Below are 21587 nucleotides of genomic sequence, written 5' to 3'. Positions count from 1 at the left end.
TCAATAAACACATATTACTTTAATAATAAGGAATAAAGAATAAGAACTAAAAACAGAAAAAGTTAGACCTAAATTCTTAATTTTCTCTCACAACGGGTGGATTTCCTAGAATCATCCACTCGTTATTTTGAAGAATTCAAGCAAGTTTATATTTTTGCCCCAATCATGCTAAAGTTTTGTATTCTTCCATTCCTAGTCCAGATTTCTGAAGTACATTAAGGTATAGTTTGCTCTGCAGAATTTTCTAAATTCACTTATTTTCTTCTTTTATCGCTAGGGTCGCAAAATGAATAACTAAGGATTTTATGTAAACAATGCAACAATTTACCATTCACATCACCTCTTAACATAAAAACATACTGTGTTCAAGAACATAACTTCTGATCAAAAATAAAAACAAAGGAAATTCCTCCTTAAAGTTTTTCATTAAAAACAGTATCAAGACTGTGATGATAGTTTCCCATATATCACAACTTGCCAAATTGTATACTTTCTTTACATGCAATTTATTTTATGTCAATTACTTCTTTGAAAAGCTTTAAATAAAACACAAAATTGAGAAAGGCCATATAATTAAGTATGATCAGGAGACATGAAAGGTATACACACACACACACACAAAGAAAACACTCTTTAAATGCATCGACAATTTTATTTACAAATGCAGCTGAACAGAGAGGCTCACTAGTTTATGGAGAAAACCTTCTGGTATACAAACCATGGTTATTTTTTCTTAACGAAAAAAAGATGCTTTCTACTGACAATTGCTTAGCAACAATTCTGGTAAAGAAAATATAGCTCCCCTCATCAAGCAAACAAAATGTTACGTTAGCATTTTTTTTTTTTAAATCATATTACATAGGTAGGGAAAAAAAGGATACAGAGAGCAAAATTGGGAGTGGATTTCAATGAAATTTTCCATATGGTTCTGCATTTAGTGTCCATTATAATAAACAAAGCAAATGCAATTACATATTTATATTAACTATCTCCAATAATGCTTAAGAACTTTAAAAAAAAAAAATAATACCCTCTTCAAAACACCACAAGAAAGTCAAACTAGATCATTATCAGTCTCAAAAATATTTGGAAATTCTTATTTTTTTCTCTTGTGCTTTTAATATGCTGAATTCAAAAACGTAAATACTGCACTTTTCCCCCGCACATAATTCCTTCTTATAAATAAACAACAACAAGAATACAGGTTTTATCAGGAATACAATGCTTCTATGGAATCTAAACAGGCAAAAAAAAGGGAGGTTATTGTTTTTCAAAATGAGAGCAAAGAGACATACAACATATATTTATAGGTCTACAGCAGCAGCAACCACCTCTTCTTCTATCTGCAACAGTGCTTTCGTAGGGATGTTTGCATCACATGGCGGTTGGCTGTCCAGCTGATCAGGCAAGGAGAGAAGAAAGAAAGGTGCTTAGATTCAATAACACTTGAATACTGTCACCTGGGATACAAAGCAGTCATCACTCAGAGAATGGCCCAGTGAGATGGAAAGAGTCACCTTGTCACTCACTCTCAGGACAAAGCTAGGCAAATTCACAGCCTCTGGGCTCTAGAAGTCTTTATTTGCAAAAAAAAAAAAAAAAAAAAAGGAATAAAAATCAATTGCTGATACAGAAATGACACTCAACTCTCTATTATTTGCACTGGAGGTGGGTAAAGGCATGGGCAGTTTGTCAATGACAATTCCAAGAAATCAATTCCACTTGGCTTTGGAATTTGATTAAAGAGAGAAAAGGGCACACACATACACACATTCCCCCCATAATATGCCCAGCCTTGACATTCTCCAACCTCAACGCCAGCATCCAGGAAAGAACTGGACAGCTTGGGTAAAAAGGCTCAGAACCCACGGACAGATAAAAGAGAGTTGACTGGGCTTATGCCATTTACAAACGCACTCTCTCCGCATAAAGGGCTGTATAAATACCTCGGAGTTCAAAAGCAAACTGTTTTGCTGATACCACTTGTAATACCCTTTCACAACGAGGAAGAAATACATGTTACCAGCAGCGAGGTTCAAAATACAAACAGTGAGAATGGTTTCTTTATGTAGCTATAAACAATATGCAATCTAATTATGCTGTCCTATGTTTTATAACACGCTTAGAAATAAAACATGCATAGACACAAAGCAGTATGTGAAGTTTTTGAAAAACTCAACTTTTCCAAAAATAAAACTGAAACATCACATAATTAGAATTAACGTGCTTTTAAAAAAATCATATATATATTAACATGCGGTTATATATTATAATAAAGGATCAACTGACTGCTTATTCTTTATTACTTTTTTAAAGGATATTTTTTTAAGTTGGTCATTTTCTAAATCACATAATCAAAGCTCATTTGTTAAACTGCAGAACTAAGCTGAAGGTGCTGAAGACATACCAATGCCCTTTGCCAACACAGAGTAATTACAGTCTACTTGATTCCCTTGAGCTGTCTTGAGTGTCTGTCTGTCTGTCTGTATTGGAATCATTAGCAGCTCCTCCAGACCCTGCATGGATGGCAGAGGAACCTGTCCTGGCTCTCAGGCACTCGTTCCCTCTCCATTCCCTGGCCCCACAACCCACCCGTTTGGCTGGAATCCTGAGCAGTGACCCATTCAGTGCACACTTTTTCCAAGGAGACAGGCTAAGATTACTCAAAACTGGAATTCTAAGGCATGGAGTTTGCCGGGGAGCAGGCTGTAGCGTCAGGGAAATGCATGGGCACCCGTGTTCTCCTTAAAAGAGAAGAAATTTTCTCTCTGATTTGCTCTCTTACATTTGAATCTGAGATAGCAGTCATTGCAGTACAGTTGGTTGTTTCGGATTCTGACTTCGGCTCCTGAGGAAGAGCCGCCGAGGTCACGTTCACAGGCCACACACTGGGGAGGGGGATAAAAAAGAGAACATCCTCCATCAGTCAGTGCAGCAAAGCTTGGGCCAGCTCCAGGGACAGAAGGGGAAGAGCAGAATGCAGCTTCTAAGCTCCTAGGTACATTTTAGCGAAAGCAAAAGGAAAAAAAAATGACTAAAAGATAATTAGTAGATTAAAATGATGCCTGCCAGATGAGACATAAAGAATCATAAGGTCAATTTCGAGAGCCAAGATGATCAAGCTAAATACACCTAAAAGCAGAAATGATTCAGTGATTAGCTTAAGGAAATTTTGTCCTCATTGCCCCCGAGGAGAATGAAAGCAGGTGAGACACCATATGAAAGAACTGGCTGAGGTGAATGAAGACTGGGACTTGGCTCCCCACCCTGGGATGGTCCCTCCCAGTATCCCTGCTTCCCTGGCTTGGCAGGTGTTCCCACATGGCACCTTCCCTTCAAGGCTGGGTATTTTGGTTCCACGTGCTCAAACACTAATTATTTTGACTCATCCTGCTCTGCTTAGGAACAACCCAAGCCAGCAATGTACAAGCTGAAACAAAATGAGGTCTGCGGGACTCCGGGATCAACAACAAAAATCCTTCTCTGGCCCCATGCAAGTTTAAGAATCACACAGATGTGTCTCTAGAGACAGATACTGCAAAACAAAGCAGGCACTGCTTTCGTTCTTTCTTGTGTGCAAAAACCTATCAAGTGTAAGCAGCCTGTGCAATTTTAAACATATTTGCAATAGTTTTCCTCATATACTCTCCCTAGTCAAAGCTATGCTTTCAAACTCTGTTGTAACTGCATGTCCCCATGCTGTTAATGGAGCCTTGGCATTTAAGTCCACAATGTTTAAGAGCTCGGCTGCCACTCCTTGGAAACCCGATGGGGCAATTCTAATCCGTCCTATAGGACCACTATGAGTCAGAATTAACTCAATGGCAATGGGTTTGCATTTCTGGTTTTATGATGTTAATAACACTGGTACATTATATCTGACATATGCCTAAGGCAGCATGTTAGAGAAGACATTTATGCACTCTAACAAATCAGAGATAGAAAGAGCACAGCATTTCTAGATTAACTATTTAAAACTATGGTCATGACTTGAGAACTAATAGCAGCAATTCATGAGTCAAAGCGCAGATGCAGGGAGCACCTAGCTCATTAGTGCACGCCCACACCCAGAGCTGAAAGAAGCCATGCGCTCTCCAAGCAAAGCTTTGTGGACCTGCAGGCTGTAGATCTCCAGCTCACCTTAAAACAATGTAAATGGTAACAAAGACCCAGGGACTCGATGATCATGGCGGCTCCTTTGCCCAGAATGTTATTGCAGTAGGAGCACACGCGCTTCCCACTGACTGACCTAGACACAGAACAAGCAAGAAGGGAACAGACGCTCTCACCTGTGCAGCGCAAGATTGTTACTGAAAATAGCACCTGGGTATTAACATTCAGAATAATTTCAGAAAGGCTCTACATATCAGTGGGAGAAAAACTTTCAGAAGCCAACCAAAGCTTGCCTTGTATATTGTAACACTAAAGGATCTCCAGGGTGGCGCTGAGACCTTTGCCACCTAATCACAGAATGCACCATTTCGGTGAAACGGGTCCATTCTGCACCAGTTTCTAGCATCGCTGTATGCAGCAGCTGTGTCTGCCCACCGCCCTCTCCCCCTCCTTTAATCTATCCTACATCTTCTTGCCAGTCTAACCTGTTAAGACAACTCTAAATCTAAATCATGTCATTCAAAAGAACAAACCAACTTCCTTTGTGAGGCACAGAAAGTTCTCTATAACCTACTCGTCAACCTTATTTTCACCCTCTTTTCTATTCATTTAGTGTTCTAGTTAGAACAGAGGTGTCAAAGCTTTCCTGACTCTCAACCTCTGGCTTAAAAGATTGCCTCTGTCAAGAGAAGAAAAAGAAAATTGCCTCACAGCTACCATCTAGATAGATAAGAAGGGTTTCTAATCTATTTTGGATGCAGGTCTTATCTCCTGTCCCAGGTGGTAAGATGAAGGCCACTTCTTATTTACCTTTGCATGCCCACAGTATAGCACAGTGCTGCAGTCCCACTGAACAGTGAGGTATAGCTGTTGACAGCTTGATTTTAGAGGGCCACTTCCTAAACGGAGACCTTCTCAGGGCAGAAAAGCCCACAGCCTGTCTCCTATCTACTCTCCTACAGTGGGGCTCTCAGTAAGCAAGTGGGTAACCTCTCCTCTTGCCTTCCTTCCACCCAAGGACCTCCTTGTCTCCCCCTAAATTTACCATAAATCTTTAGCCCCTTCTTCTTTCAATTCAAACTCCCAGATACTAATTTTGTAGACCCTGCAACATGTCATATTATTTTAGATTGGTATATAATATGTTTTCTTACCAAAGTTCCTGATTTGACAGCTAAAAATAAAACTGTTAATATTAATCATTGTGTTTTCGCTTGTAAGCATTTAATTTATGATGAAAAGTACTATATGCCAATAGAGCGCACTCGTTTCTGGTGACAGAAGCCCTGCAGCGTGAAGTTACATGAAGCATGAATTATCTGTAGAGAAGGTACACAGATCTAAAAAGCCTAGCACATTTGGATATCTGTGCCTTACTCCATATCAAAAGGCAAGTTTCTAGTGAAGACCCATCACTGTAACTCTTACCCAGCATATGGCCTACAGAAAAGTCAGCTGATGGAGACTGAACAAAATATTGGCAAAACAGAGACCAGATAAGCACTGATCTTGATAATCAAAAGTCTGAAAAGCAAGGTGTAATTTTTTTTTTTTTTTTTTGGTACAGCTGGTTAAAAGCTCCACAGACGGCATGACTTGGTTATCATGCCTTCCATTCACACTCATTTCTTATAAAATAAGTTTTTTTTTTTTTATAACAATATGACAATAGTCAAACATTTTACAATGCAGCTTTCACTCATAAATTTGAAAAGCATTCATGAGCTACTCTGTGCTTTTACGATTCCACACTGAAGATTACTGATATGCATCTACGTCAAAGACACTGACCACAAGCATAAGCAAAAGAGACCGTGGCAATAAAGGAGACATTTTAAAGGTTTACAGCGGCTTCACAAGAAACCCACAAACGCTATTAGGAAAAGTATTAAGAGACGTTTTCTTGACACACCAAAAAGAGTTTGGTTTTCTTTTTCATTGGAAAGCTTAGACAAGATTTGGGGGAAATTTTAAGGGAAAAATACCTCCAAGGTTAAGAGAAGAAAAAGAGAAACAGGAAGGGCCTCACCTGTTGCTGCGTTGCTGGGACCCCGACTGTGAAGTTGAAGGGGAATGGCTGCGTGGTATGGGGGAAGGGGTGGTGGATACACCTGTGGTCATAGTCTTCACGGAACCAGCTGAAGGAGGGGGTAAACTGGAGGCTGGGTTTCGCATGTAGGCACGGTTTGATGTGGACACCAGCTGAGGTGGTGGGCGACTGAAGTCTTGAACAGAGGAAGATGTATGGAATCCTGTAGGCTGATTGAGCCAAGGGGACTGTCTCCAAGAACTGGATCTTGGTGAATCCAGGTTATCTAGAGATTCACCTCTGAAAAATAATAAAGGATTCATCAAAATAGGTATGACAGAAATCCATTTAATACATCATTAAAAAAAGAGCTGCCATCTAGTCAACTCCAACTCATGGCGACCCCATTTGTGTCAGAGTAGAACAGTGCTCCACAGGGTTTTCAATGGCTGATTTCATCAGAAATAGATCACCAGGCCTTTCTTTCAAGGTTCCTCTGGGTGGACTCAAACCACCAACCTTTTGGTTAGCAGCCGTGCACATTAACCATTTGCATGACCCAAGAACCCCAACTTATCATTACAGTTTCTAAAATACCCATTTTATGTATTTTATAAGCAGGTATTAAGAAATCTAGTTACATATAAAATCACCTTGAACAAGAAAAGTTTCTCTTCATCATTAGAAACATCATGATGTTGCACATTTCAATCATTTATTTTTAAATACTTGGTACTTAAAGGAGCCCTGGTGAAACAGTGCTTAAGAGCTCGGCTGCTGACCAAAAGGCTGGCGGTTCAAATCCACCAGCCACTCTTTGGAACCGCTATGCAGCAGTTCTACCCTGTCCTATAGGGTTGCTATGAGTCAGAATCGACTTGATGGCACCAGGTTTGGTTTGGTTGGTTTAGGTAAATACCAACCAAAGTTGGGAAGAGGGGAATCTATGAAGAAAAATCTTAAAAACTAAGCTTATGCTAAAATTCAGAAGATAGACATTCATCCTTCAAGTATTCAACAGTTTAGATATATCAGGCTTCAAACTCTTTTTAAACCCCAACCAAAAAAAAAAAAATATATATATATATATGTCTGTGTGTGTGTGTATATATATATATATATACATATATTTTTTTTTAAGCACTTACATATGCCAGGTATTAGGTTAGACACTTTCACAAAAAATATTAAACTTATTTAATACCCACGACACTATATAACATTCTTTTTAAATATCAGAGAAATTATGTAGCTAGTAAGTGGTGGAACTGGTTTTCGAACCGAAGCCTTCTGACTCCAAAGCGAGCCAAGCCATGCCTACTATGTAACCTTCATTCACTCACCAACCAAAACCATCAATTTAAACAACCGCTGAATTTCACGTTGTGCAAGGATTCACTGACCACTCCCTGAAACTGAATGTGTGTTACGACAGAACTTAGCTTACAAACTGACCTAAATATAACTTTTTGAAAAATAGCTCTTAAATAAATTGATATTAAAAATATCAATACTCATACTTAAAAATATCTCAATACTTATCTATAAAAACTAACTGAATTATTTTTCCCTTACATGGGCAATTTTATTATTGTTTTTAAAAATTTCTTAGACCAGGTTTGAAAATTTTGTTTTCCTTTTATAATTATAAAAGTAATACATCATCGTGTTAAAAAAATACAAGCAGTATTGAAGGGTATGTGTGAGAAAGAGATAAACCCCCCCCTCTTACTTACCAAAACTCACCTGCCCTAGTTCCCGCAGAAATTTTGTATCCTTTGGGCCTTTTCTCACATATGGAAGCACATATTTACATACATTTATACAAATTTGCATATGTAAGTATTACCATCTCTCTCTATATATGTAATACAGTCATGTATTTAACATTTTTAAAAATATGGGATTATTCTACAATGCGTATTCTTCAGTAGCTTGCTTTTTTTTCCACTAAACATGTATTACTTGAAACTCTTTTCCTATCAATTTAGGAGAGAGACTAGACTTTGGTGGCCCCAATGAACCATGCCCCCTGATATTCATGTTCTTGTGTAGTCCTCCCCACCGACTTTGGCCTTGGTCATGTGGCTAACTTCGGCCAATGCGGGTCAGCAAGCATGATGCAAATGGAGGTTTGATAAGCACCTGCATACCGGGTCTTGCTCTCCCGGAACGGTTCCTCTGCATCCAAACCATGCCATGGGGCGGCCCAAGCAACTATGTGGAGACCCCACCCATGTGGAGAACAGAGGCTCCCAATCAATAGCTGACTTCCTGGTGGAGCCTCTAGATCAGGGGTCAGCAAATCACAGGCCACAGCAGGGTTTGTGCGGCCCTGAGCTAAGAATGTTTCCTTATATTTTCAAAGAGTTATTTAAAAAAAAATTAAAAAGAAGCATATATGACAGGGAACTGTGTGGCCCACAAATCCTTAATTATTTACTATTTCCTTTACACACACACACACACACAACAAAATTGCCCGTATCTGCTCTAAATGATTGCAGTTGCCCAAATGCCCCAGCCAGCACCAAGAAGAAAAAAGTGCCCAGTCAACCCTCAAAACTGTGAGAGATAATGAATTGTTTTAACCCACACATTCAAGGCAGTGTGTCTCTTTCATTTTTTTAAGGAAAAAAAAAAAAAAAGGCACTGCCGTCGAGTCAATTCCAACTCATAGCTACCTTAGCAGTGTGTCACCATTTATTTAGCTAATACTCAACGTGTTAACCAGTTGCCTTCAAGTTAATTCCAACTCATGGCCATCCCTTGTGTGTCAGAGTAGAACTGTGCTCCACAGAGTTTCAATGGCCAATTTTTCAGAAAATAGATCACCTGGCCTTTCTTCTAAGATACCTCTGGCTGGACTCAAACCTCCAACTTTTCAGTTAGCAGCCAACCATTTGCATTATTTCTCAAAAACAGACACTGAAATTATACCTTGTTTTTTCTTTTGTTATTGCCAACAATATTTCAATGAACACACTCGGTTACTGTGCTTTTACTTTTTTTTATGCAGATAGCGTGTGTCTTCTGTGTTTTTTTGGTGACCATGCCCTACCCCCATGAAGTATTTTCATAAGAGCCGCTATGCCAATTTTTTTTTTACATGTTGCTGTAAAAAAAAATAAATTAGCATAGCACGCTTACGAAAATGACTCGTGGAGGAGGGCATGGTTAGCACACAAACATAGAAGGTGCTCATTATTTGTGTAAAAATACAGTATATTTGTGCAAAATTATCCAAATATATACAGAAGATAAAGTGCTAGAAAATGAAATTACTCACAGGGTTCAGGCACATAAACTTTTGCTAAATACACACTGCAAAACTGTCCTATTTCCTCATACAATTGTCAGTAGTAGGTTTAATCAATCTTTTAACTCTCTACAGATCCAATAGATGAAGGAGGACTATCACTGCTGTTTCAGGAGTAGTGTTGAACACGTTTTTATATGCTTATTGCCTTTTTATATGAACTGCCTGTTCGTATCACTTCTCTATGGTGAGTTTATTTACCAATTTATAGGAGTTATTTGTATGTTGAGATAATCAGCCCTTTGTCCTGCACTGTCCTGCATAATGTTCCCCCACTCGTTTGTCAGCTATGGAAATACTGATTCAGAGTAGAGGCAACATTCGTTTCTCCAGGATACATTATTTAACATAGTCATCTATTTATATCCACTTAATTTATATTTATATACTTACCTTCTTAAAGTGATAAAAATTAGGTTTTCACACGTTGTGGGCACTGATTCCAACCTAACCATTATCTTACGATAAACATAAACAAACATTATTTCTTTAATGTTCAGTAGCCAATTAAACACTAAGAGCAGCATAAGTTATTTAAGTGTCTGAATTTCACTTCAGAGTGTAGCATCCAGCTTTGTGACTTATTAGCCCCGTGGTTTTGGCCAAGTGTCTTTCCTGCTTGAGCCACCGTTTCAATTGAATAACTGTCCCTGCCCGAAAACATTTTCCCCAGATAAAGTGAGATGGCGCAGACAAGCCAATCAGCATGTGTCTGGCACATAATAGGTGCTCAGCAACATTTGCTCTACTTTCTTTTCTCCCACTAAACCTTCGGTAAGTAGGAGAAGAAATTACGATGACATCTCTTCTGCCCAAAACACTCAGCATGCCTAAAATTCGCCTTTCTCATAGTAAAGAACAGGAAATAATTTCTAAGACATCTTGTACCTTCTCATCATCCCAGGCAGGCTGATAGGCTCTTTATTCACACTGGAGCTGCGCTGTCGGATCCAGCTGTTGTCATTGTGAAGGGATGTTCTCTTCCGCATTTCTTGAAGGATCTGCTGTCTCTCCAACTCCGCTCCTGATGGGACTTGTTCCTTCTTGGAGCTCCTCTGTAGAGTGCTTGTGCCCCCAATCCGGTCCAAATATTTACTGCTTCCTAAATTAACAACACATCAAAAAGCTTCAGGATCTGCACATAAAAAGTGATCATGGATAAACCTCCAAATGGTACTGCCAAAAATGTGTGCGCATGTGCTAACGAGATCAATTCACACGGAGGCTGCTGCATAAGAACTTAACGTTAACAGTCTCTGATGCCTGGAAATGCCAATGCCACAGCCAGAGGAACACCACAAAGCACATTCAGGACAACGAAGGAGGCTGAGGGCAGCAATATTATCTTTACAGATGTTGATCTAGAAACAGTTTTTCTTCTAAATTAAATCAATCAAGCACATGCTATCAAACGCTTGCTGGGACAACTCTACAGGGAACAGGGAGTTTTCTTCTTTCAAAAAATTTACACTCCCACTGGGGAGTGCATGTACCTCCCACTTGCACAATTCAAGCTCTCATGGCATAAATCATGGAATAAAACTTGACCAAACTGTAGGAATGGAAATGTATTCAAGCCACTGAAATAGCTTTTGTGAACTTAAAAAAAATATCCAAGTCATCCAAATGACAGCCCAAGAATGTCACCAAAATTGTGTCTGCTCTAAGAAACTCTCAGAACTATAATTTGGATGTTGAATTTATTAATAACAAGTGAAGATTTTATCCTGAGGACTTTGTCTCATTGGATTTACTGATTAATTTCTGATTCGGGTAGAACATCCACAACTTTAAAGTATCATCCCTACCTCAGTCTGAATCAGGAAATGTCATCTGATCACAGAGATTTATTTTCTCTCCATCTCCTGGTCCACAGCTGTTGTCATTTCTCCAAATTTCAAGGTCAGTCTCTGTCTGAATTTATCTTCCAGTAAGCAATGAGCAAGGCCACCCAAAGTTTTCCTACATACCTGTCTTTGTATTTGTGTGTACACCCAGCTTGTCAATTTGACCACATTTTAAATAAAGTGTTTCTACTTAAAAAGCACCTTATTGGCATAACCAAGTTAATCAATCAAATATTTAATAACTTCCAAATACAAGGAAGCACTGGACTTGGCACTGGGGAGGAGGTTACAAAATAACACTGCAGTGCCTGCTATTCAGGAGCTTGCAATTTGTTAGTAAAAGGGAGGAAACATACATAAAAAATAACCAGATTCATAAAACAAGCCACAAATATAACGAGACAATTTCAGAGATGTGCAGTTGCCACTGCTAACAGATCACATGTTGAAGTTCAGGAGAGAATAGGAACAGAGCAGGTTAAAAATATTTCAAGGAAGAATGAAGTACGTTCACCATACTTTTTTTTTTTTTAACTTTTATTGAGCTTCAAGTGAACATTTACAAATCAAGTCAGACTGTCACATATAAGTTTATATACATCTTACTCCGTACTCCCACTTGCTCTCCCCCAATGAGTCAGCCCTTCCAGTCTCTCCTTTCGTGACAATTTTGCCAGCTTCCAACTCTCTCTATCCTCCCATCCCCCCTCCAGGCAGGAGATGCCAACACAATCTCAAGTGTCCGCCTGATATAATTAGCTCACTCTTCATCAGCATCTCTCTCCTACCCACTGTCCAGTCTCTTTCATGTCTGATGAGTTGTCTTTGGGGATGGTTCCTGTCCTGTGCCAACAGAAGGTTTGGGGACCATGACCGCCGGGATTCCTCTAGTCTCAGTCAGACCATTAAGTATGCTCTTTTTATGAGAATTTGGGGTCTGCATCCCACTGATCTCCTGCTCCCTCAGGGGTTCTCTATTGTGCTCCCTGTCAGGGCAGTCATCAATTGTGGCCGGGCACCAACTAGTTCTTCTGGTCTCAGGATGATGTAGGTCTCTGGTTCATGTGGCCCTCTCTGTCTCTTGGGCTCTCAGTTGTCCTGTGACCTTGGTGTTCTTCATTCTCCTTTGCTCCAGGTAGGTTGAGACCAATTGATGCATCTTACATGGCCGCTTGTTAGCATTTAAGACCCTAGATGCCACATTTCAAAGTGGGATGCAGAATCTTTTCATAATAGAATTATTTTGCCAATTGACTTAGAAGTCCCCTTAAACCATGGTCCCCATACCCCCGTTCAGCATTCATTTTATCCCGGAAACTTCTTTGCTTTTGGTCCAGTCCAGTCCAGTTGAGCTGACCTTCCATGTATTGAGTGTGGTCCTTCCCTTCACCTAAAGCAGTTCTTATCTACTAATTAATCAGTAAAAAACCCTCTCCCTCCCGCCCTCCCTCTCCCCCTCGTAACCACAAAAGTATGTGTTCTTCTCAGTTTATACTCTTTCTCAAGATCTTATAATAGTGGTCTTAGACAATATTTGTCCTTTTGCCTCTGACTAATTTCGCTCAGCATAATGCCTTCCAGGTTCCTCCGTATTATGAAATGTTTCACAGATTCGTCACTGTTCTTTATCGATACGTAGTATTCCATTGTGTGAATATACCACAATTTATTTAACCATTCATCCGTTGATGGAAACCTTGGTTGCTTCCAGCTTTTTGCTATTGTAAACAGAGCTGCAATAAACATGGGTGTGCATATATCTGTTTGTGTGAAGGCTCTTATCTCTCTAGGGTATATTCCGAGGAGTGGGATTTCTGGGTTGCATGGTAGTTCTATTTCTAACTGTTTAAGATAACGCCAGATAGATTTCCAAACTGATAGTACCATTTTACATTCCCACCAGCAGTGTATAAGAGTTCCAATCTCTCCGCAGCCTCTCCAACATTTATTATTTTGTGTTTTTTGGATTAATGCCAGCCTGGATGGAGTGAGATGGAATCTCATCGTGGTTTTAATTTGCATTTCTCTAATGGCTAATGATCGAGAGCATTTTCTCATGTATCTGTTAGCTGCCTGAATATCTTCTTTAGTGAAGTGTGTGTTCATATCTTTTGCCCACTTCTTGGTTGGGTTGTTTGTCTTTTTGTGGTTGAGTTTTGACAGAATCATATACATTTTAGAGATCAGGTGCTGGTTGGAGATGTCATAGCTGAAAATTCTTTCCCAGTCTGTAGGTGGTCTTTTTACTCTTTTGGTGAAGTCTTTAGATGAGCATAGGTGTTTGATTTTTAGGAGCTCCCAGTTATCGGGTTTCTCTTCGTCATTTTTGGTAATGTTTTGTATTCTGTTTATGCCTTGTATTAGGGCTCCTAAGGTTGTCCCTATTTTTTCTTCCATGATCTTTATCGTTTTAGTCTTTATGTTTAGGTCTTTGATCCACTTGGAGTTAGTTTTTGTGCTTGGTGTGAGGTATGGGTCCTGTTTCATTTTTTTGCAAATGGATATCTAGTTATGCCAGCACCATTTGTTAAAAAGACTATCTTTTCCCCAATTAACTGACACTGGGCCTTTGTCAAATATCAGCTGCTCATATGTGGATGGGTTTATATCTGGGTTCTCAATTCTTTTCCACTGGTCTATGTGTCTGTTGTTGTACCAGTACCAGGCTGTTTTGACTACTGTGGCTGTATAATAGGTTCTGAAATCAGGTAGAGTGAGGCCTCCCATTTTCTTCTTCTTTTTCAATAATGCTTTGCTTATCCGAGGCTTCTTTCCCTTCCATATGAAGTTGGTGATTTGTTTCTCTATCACCTTAAAAAATGACATTGGAATTTGGATCGGAAGTGCATTGTATGTATAGATGGCTTTTGGTAGAATAGACATTTTTACTATGTTAAGTCTTCCTATCCATGAGCAAGGTATGTTTTTCCACTTAAGTATGTCCTTTTGAATTTCTTGTAGTACAGCTTTGTAGTCTTCTTTGTATAGGTCTTTTACATCCTTGGTAAGATTTATTCCTAAGTATTTTATCTTCTTGGGGGCTACTGTGAATGGTATTGATTTGGTTATTTCCTCTTCAGTGTTCTTTTTGTTGATGTAGAGGAATCCAAGTGATTTTTGCATGTTTATCTTATAACCTGAGACTCTGCCAAACTCTTCTATTAGTTTCAGTAGTTTTCTGGAGGATTCCTTAGGGTTTTCTGTGTATAAGATCATGTCATCTGCAAATAGAGATAATTTTACTTCCTCCTTGCCAGTCCGGATGCTCTTTATTTCTTTGTCTAGCCTAATTGCTCTGGCTAGGACTTAGCACAATGTTGAATAAGAGCGGTGATAAGGGGCATCCTTGTCTGGTTCCCGTTCTCAAGGGAAATGCTTTCAGGTTCTCTCCATTTAGAGTGATGCTGGCTGTTGGCTTTGCATAAAAAAAAAAAACAACATAGATGCCCTTTATTATGTTGAGGAATTTTCCTTCGATTCCTATTTTGGTGAGAGTTTTTATCATGAATGGGTGTCGGACTTTGTCAAATGCCTTTTCTGCATCAATTGATAAGACCATGTGGTTTTTGTCTTTTGTTTTATTTATGTGGTGGATTACATTAATGTTTTTTCTAATATTAAATCAGCCTTGCATACCTGGTATAAATCCCACTTGGTCGTGGTGAATTATTTTTTTGATATGTTGTTGAATTCTATTGGCTAGAATTTTGTTGATGATTTTTGCATCTATGTTCATGAGGGATATAGGTCTGTAATTTTCTTTTTTTGGAATGTCTTTACCTGGTTTTCGTATCAGGGAGATGGTGGCTTCATAGAATGAGTAGGGTAGTATTCTGTCATTTTCTATGCTTTGAAATACCTTCAGTAGTAGTGGTGTTAAGTCTTCTCTGAAAGTTTGGTAGAACTCTGCAGTGAAGCAGTGCGGGCCAGGGTTTTTTTTTTGTTGGGAGTTTTTTGATTACCGTTTCAATCTCTTTTTTTGTTATGGGTCTATTTAGTTGTTCTACTTCTGAATGTGTTAGTTTAGGTAGGTAGTGTTTTTCCAAGAATTCTTCCATTTCTTCTAGGTTTGCATATTTGTTAGAGTACAATTTTTCGTAATAATCTGATATGATTCTTTTAATTTCAGTTGGGTCTGTTTTGATGTGGTCCTTCTCGTTTCTTATTCGGGTTATTTGTTTCCTTTCCTGTTTTTCTTTAGTCAGTCTAGCCAATGGTTTATCAATTTTGTTAATTTTTTCAAAGAACCAGCTTTTGGCTTTGTTAATTCTTTCAATTGTTTTTCTGTTCTCTAATTCATTTAGTTCAGCTCTAATTTTTATTATTTGTTTTCTTCTGGTGCCTGATGGATTCTTTTGTTGCTCACTTTCTATTTGTTCAAGTTGTCGGGACAGTTCTCTGATGTTGGCTCTTTCTTCTTTTTGTATGTGTGCATTTATCGATATAAATTGGCCTCTGAGCACTGCTTTTGCTGTGTCCCAGAGGTTTTGATAGGAAGTATTTTCATTCTCGTTGCTTTCTATGAATTTCCTTATTCCCTCCTTGATGTCTTCTATAACCCAGTCTTTTTTCAGGAGGGTATTTTTCAGTTTCCAAGTATTTGATTTCTTTTCCACAGTTTTTCTGTTATTGATTTCTAGTTTTATTGCCTTGTGGTCTGAGAAGATGCTTTGTAATATTTCGATGTTTTGGATTCTGCAAAGGTTTGTTTTATGACCTAATATGTGGTCTATTCTAGAGAATGTTCCATGAGCGCTAGAAAAAAAAGTATACTTTGCAGCAGTTGGGTGGAGAGTTCTGTATAAGTCAATGAGGTCAAGTTGGTTGATTGTTGTAATTTGGTCTTCCGTGTCTCTATTGAGCTTCTTGCTGGATGTCCTGTCCTTCTCCGAAAGTGGTGTGTTGAAGTCTCCTACTATAATTGTGGAGGTGTCTATCTCACTTTTCAGTTCTGTTAAAATTTGATTTATGTATCTTGCAGCCCTGTCATTGGGTGCATAATATTTAATATGGTTGTATCTTCCTGATCAATTGTCCCTTTTATCATTATGTAGTGTCCTTCTTTATCTTTTGTGGTGGATTTAAGTCTAAAGTCTATTCTGTCAGAAATTAATATTGCTACTCCTCTTCTTTTTTGCTTATTGTTTGCTTGATATATTTTTTTCCATCCTTTGAGTTTTAGTTTGTTTGTGTCTCTAAGTCTAAGGTGTGTCTCTTGTAGGCAGCATATAGACGGATCGTGTTTCTTTATCCAGTCCGAGACTCTCTGTCTCTTTATTGATGCATTTAGTCCATTTACATTCAGTGTAATTATAGATAAATAAGTGTTTAGTGTTGTCATTTTGATGCCTTTTTATGTGTGTTGTTGACAATTTCATTTTTCCACTTACTTTTTTGTGCTGAGACGTTTTTCTTAGTAAATTGTGAGATCCTCATTTTCGTAGTGTTTGACTTTATGTTTGTTGAGTCGTTACGTTTTTCTTGGGTTTTATCTTGAGTTATGGAGTTGTTATACCTCTTTGTGGTTACCTTAATATTTACCCCTATTTTTCTAAGTAAAAACCTAACTTGTATTGTCCTATATCGCCTTGTATCACTCTCCATATGGCAGTTCTGTGCCACCTGTATTTAGTCCCTCTTTTTGATTATTGTGATCTTTTACCTATTGACTTCCATGATTCCCTGTTATGAGCATTTTTTTTTTAATTAATCTTAATTTGTTTTTGTGATTTCCGTATTTGAGTTGATATCAGGACGTTCTGTTTTGTGACCTTGTGTTGTGCTGGTATCTGATATTATTGGTTTTCTGACCAAACAATTTCCTTTAGTATTTCTTGTAGCTTTGGTTTGGTTTTTGCAAATTCTCTAAGCTTGTGTTTATCTGTAAATATCTTAATTTTGCCTTCATATTTCAGAGAGAGTTTTGCTGGATTTATGATCCTTGGCTGGCAGTTTTTCTCCTTCAGTGCTTTGTGTATGTCATCCCATTGCCTTCTTGCCTGCATGGTTTCTGCTGAGTAGTCTGAACTTATTCTTATTGATTCTCCCTTGAAGGAAACCTTTCTTTTCTCCCTGGCTGCTTTTAAAATTTTCTCTTTATCTTTGGTTTTGGCAGGTTTGATGATACTATGTCTTGGTGTTTTTCTTTTTGGATCAATCTTAAATGGGGTTCGATGAGCATCTTGGATAGATATCCTTTTGTCTTTCATGATGTCAGGGAAGTTTTCTGTCAGGAGATCTTCAACTATTTTCTCTGTGTTTTCTGTCCTCCCTCCCTGTTCTGGGACTCCAATAACACGCAAGTTATCCTTCTTGATAGAGTCCCACATGATTCTTAGGGTTTCTTCATTTTTTTTTTTTTTGATTCTTTTATCTGATTTTTTTCAGCTATGTTGGTGTTGATTCCCTGGTCCTCCAGATTTCCCAGTCTGCATTCTAATTGCTCGAGTCTGCTCCTCTGACTTCCTATTGCGGTGTCTAATTCTGTAATTTTATTGTTAATCTTTTGGATTTCTACATGCTGTCTCTCTATGGATTCTTGCAACTTATTAATTTTTCCACTATGTTCTTGAATAATCTTTTTGAGTTCTTCGACTGTCTTATCATTTTGTTCCTTGGCTTTTTCTGCAGTTTGCCTTATTTTGTTTCTGAGGTCATCCCTGATGTCTTGAAGCATTCTGTAAATTAGTTTTTTATATTCTGTAACTGATAATTCCAGGATTGTATCTTCATTTGGGAAAGATTTTGATTCTTTTGTTTGGGGGGTTATAGAAGCTGTCATGGTCTGCTTCTGTATGTGGTCTGGTATCAATTGCTGTCTCTGAGCCATCACTAAGATATAAAAAGATATAGTAGTGGTTTATTCTATAATTGCTCACTGAGTCTTATCTTGTTTTGTTTTCTTTCAATATACGTGGATGGGCTACTAGATTTTGCTGTCTTGTTTGTTGCTGCCCTTGACTTGCTTATGACCTATTACCAGCTGGTTTGGGCTGTTGCCAGATATATATGCCTGAGTCTATTCACTATTCTTGAGTAGAATCTGATTTTGGGTCATCAAGTGTGTGCTGCACCCTAACACCTATCCACCTCGAGAAGTAGTGGTGATAGTTGTGTGCACCAGATTCTATTAGCAGCTGGGGTTCACCCTCCAGGGGGGGCAGGATGCTGACAGGCTTCCTCCAAGTGTCAGTGAGGTAGGTGTGTCTCTATTCCTATAGCACCTTGGTGGGAGGGCACTGCAGCTTTACCTTAGGTCCCCAATGCAAGTACCTCTACAGATTGGTAGGAGTCACCCTCCTTAGAACCCTAAGGCAAGAGGCTAGGTGGTCTGGGGGGAGCTTCAGCCCTCAGTTCCCTGTTGTGGGTCAGTTAAAAAAAAAGAACTTTTTTATGGCTCTGTTAAATAGACAGAGATATCAGACCTGGGAAACTTGTTTTTCCAGAAAATCCACTAAAAAAAAAAAAGTGCAGTCAGATCCCTATCAGAACTGCCTTTGGATTATAACCGCCACCTTGTTCCCTGTAAGGATGAAAGTCCGAGATTTGGATCATATATGCTTGGCTGTAGCTGGTTCTGTGTTTTTAGTCCAATTAGGGATGTATTTTTGGTCCCTGGGTTTTTTGTGGTTTCTTCTCTCAGGCTGGAAGAATGGGTTAGGAAAAGACCAAACAAAAAAAGGGAAAAGCAAAGCCGCCACGGAGCCGGAGCCGTTCTCCCTCTGGCTCAGGAAATTCCAATGTTAATGAAGCTGCCTGGGAAGGGTGGGGGAGGGTTCAGAGAAACAGGAAAGTAGCACCCTGGAATATAGCCAAAGTTGCTTATCTTGCTTGGAATGACTATTTTATCTGACATTCCCGAGGGGCGTGTCACCTATGTGTGCTGTGTGGAGATTGCCCCCGAGGGTCTGGCCCACTGAAGCCGAGGTCAGATCCTCTGCTGCCAGTCCAAAGGCCAGCGTCAAGGTTCCGCTGCTGGGACGCTGTACTCCCGGCTCCAAAATCAGTCACTGCCTCCCGGGGACTTCTCGTCCCGCCAGCCCCGTGTTGCGCCGCCCCTGCGGACCGGCTGGGCCCCCTCCCAGGGTTAGTTCAGGGGGGTAGGGCTGCTCCCCTTGTTTGCGCCGTCCCAAGATTTTGAGTTCAGCTCCCCTAGGCCCAGACCTAAGCCCGGCTCCAAGGTTACCTGACTGGGACGCTGGCTCCAGGCTCCGAAAACTGTCGCTGCTTCCCCGTATTTGTTCATTCTCTATCTCTAAATCTGTGCTTGTTGTTCAGGGTTCGTAGATTGTTATGTATGTGATCAATTCACTTGTTTTTCCGAGTCTTTGTTGCAAGAGGGATCCGAGGTAGCGTCTACCTAGTCTGCCATCTTGGCCCCACCTCCGGAAGTTCAGGGCAGTCATGGTTCAGTGGCAGAATTACCGCTTTCCATGTGAGAGACCAAAGTTCAATTTCCAGCCAGTGCCTCTCATGTGCAGCCACCGCTCATCTGTCGACAGAGGCTTGTGTGCTGCTATGATGCTGAACAGGTTTCAGCAGAACTTCCAGACTAAAACAGACTAGGCAGAAAGGCCTAGCAATCTACCTCTGAAAATCAGCCCGTGAAAACCCAACAGTGGATCACAACAATCTGATCCGACACACAACCTATCGTGGGAGTGGTGCAGGATGGGGTGAGGTTTCATTTTGTTGTACATGGGGCCCACTTGATGCTAGCCAACAACAACAAGAGGGACCAATTCAAGGGAGAAGACGTGGAAAATCCAAATAGGGAAAAGCAAGACCAGAGGATCAGAAAGCACCTGCTAAGTTGGAAATTGAGAGAACAATTTGGTTACAGTAAGGGCTTTTTTTTTCAATCTTTAAAAATTTTGGCCAACTCTTAAGAAGTTTGAAATATATAAAATTCAGGGTTTTTACTTTTCTTTTACAACAGAAAGACTTGTCAACCATAGGCTTGCACTCCCCACACTGCAGTGACAGGCTGGGGCTGGCGAGGCACTGCCCACTTAGCTAGGTGTGTTCACCAGGTTCATTCCAGTCCCACCTGGGCCTTCCTTCATTTATGTGACTGACAGGCACCCATGAGGCAATTGCATATACAAACCCTACATAAAATAACGCTAATTGCTTAGGAGTTGTTTTTTCTTAATTATGCAATTTTAGTCACATGACTTCTTCAAAAATACACTTTACACTAACAATGCCTCGTTCCAACTACGTTTGCCAAGTGAAAGAAATTATTACCATTTTGGATTTTTTGATATTTTGGCATTTAAAGGTACAGTTTCAAATTTATATACAATTTTTAAGTTCTCTAGTATTCTGCAGAAATCTGTTCAGCTAATTCCTTTGGCTGTGAGATGAAATCTACCAAGTAAAACTGTATCAGCCTCACTCTGCAAAATTTCCCCATATTTCATTAGCTATATCAGAATCATTTTAATCTCATGTTCTCTCTATTATAAAGTAAAGCCAAAAAATCAGCACAAAATAGTTCGTTGTTTTTATAAACACGTGCTAAAAATACTCAGTATTTCGATTATGTCGTTTTAATGAATCTGAAATATCTTGACCTTAAAAATACTGATCATAGCATGGGAGAGAGTAAATAAGCAATTGTACTGAAGGCATTTAGAAAAAAAAAAAATCACATTTACCGTTTTTATTTGTGGGGTAATCATCCAGTTCAGTAGTGGATCTGGATTTGTTCCTAAAACACAGAATATAGTATTTTAAATACATCACATTGAGAGCATCTTTTTTTCATGTTTACGAAGGCAACGCGTCAAAGAGCTTGCTTTTTAAAGCAGTTGATTTATTTTCTATGTCTGTTAAGAGCTATATTTATTTTTATACCAAGTAATTTTTCATGTTGCACTAACTAGCTGACCACAGTACACCTCAAAACAGAGAAGGGTTAGATGCTAGAACTTGTGCTATGATGAAAGCTGATTTTTTTTTTAACCAATTTTTGCACTTTCACTGTGCTCTAGATCTCAATCTTACCAGCCGTACGAAGCATCTGTCATCAGAATACCTGAAACCAGCTTGTCCCATTTCCTCCACCCTCAGGCATTAGGGTACCACTACTGACTCAGAAACGGCAACTCATCAAATGCTCCCCTAGTGTTTCAAAGAGGTACTGGAGTTTATTGCCCTAACCAGCCTCTCAAAGTGCCTGACTTCCTTAGATCTACAAATCAAAATACGTAGATCTCATTATCCTAGGCACACTGAGCTTCAAAAATAATAGTAAAAACAACAATAATAAAAA

General features: G+C 39.3%; 1 protein-coding gene across 10 annotated transcripts in view; it reads right to left on the bottom strand.

Annotated features, from left to right (window-relative positions):
* Positions 1-637: 637 nt before the first annotated feature.
* LMO7 (LIM domain 7) overlaps positions 638-21587 on the bottom strand; it is a 288442-nt gene continuing 267492 nt past the window's right edge. For 9 of the 10 annotated variants that reach the window (XM_049852991.1, XM_049852992.1, XM_049852990.1 and 6 more), the window contains 6 exons: positions 20971-21023; positions 10350-10563; positions 6143-6442; positions 4141-4249; positions 2786-2888; positions 638-1397 (listed from right to left, as the gene is read on the bottom strand). In XM_049852991.1, the coding sequence (XP_049708948.1) occupies positions 1375-1397; positions 2786-2888; positions 4141-4249; positions 6143-6442; positions 10350-10563; positions 20971-21023 (802 nt within the window). In that variant the 3' untranslated portion in view covers positions 638-1374. The remainder of the gene's footprint in view (positions 1398-2785; positions 2889-4140; positions 4250-6142; positions 6443-10349; positions 10564-20970; positions 21024-21587) is intronic. The other variant, XM_049852994.1, reaches the window with a different exon arrangement.

Source organism: Elephas maximus, chromosome 14 (assembly GCF_024166365.1).
Source record: "Elephas maximus indicus isolate mEleMax1 chromosome 14, mEleMax1 primary haplotype, whole genome shotgun sequence".
Taxonomy (NCBI): Eukaryota; Metazoa; Chordata; class Mammalia; order Proboscidea; family Elephantidae; genus Elephas; species Elephas maximus.
The sequence above is the reverse complement of the archived record's forward strand: the minus strand, read 5'-3'. Positions and strand labels throughout refer to the sequence as shown.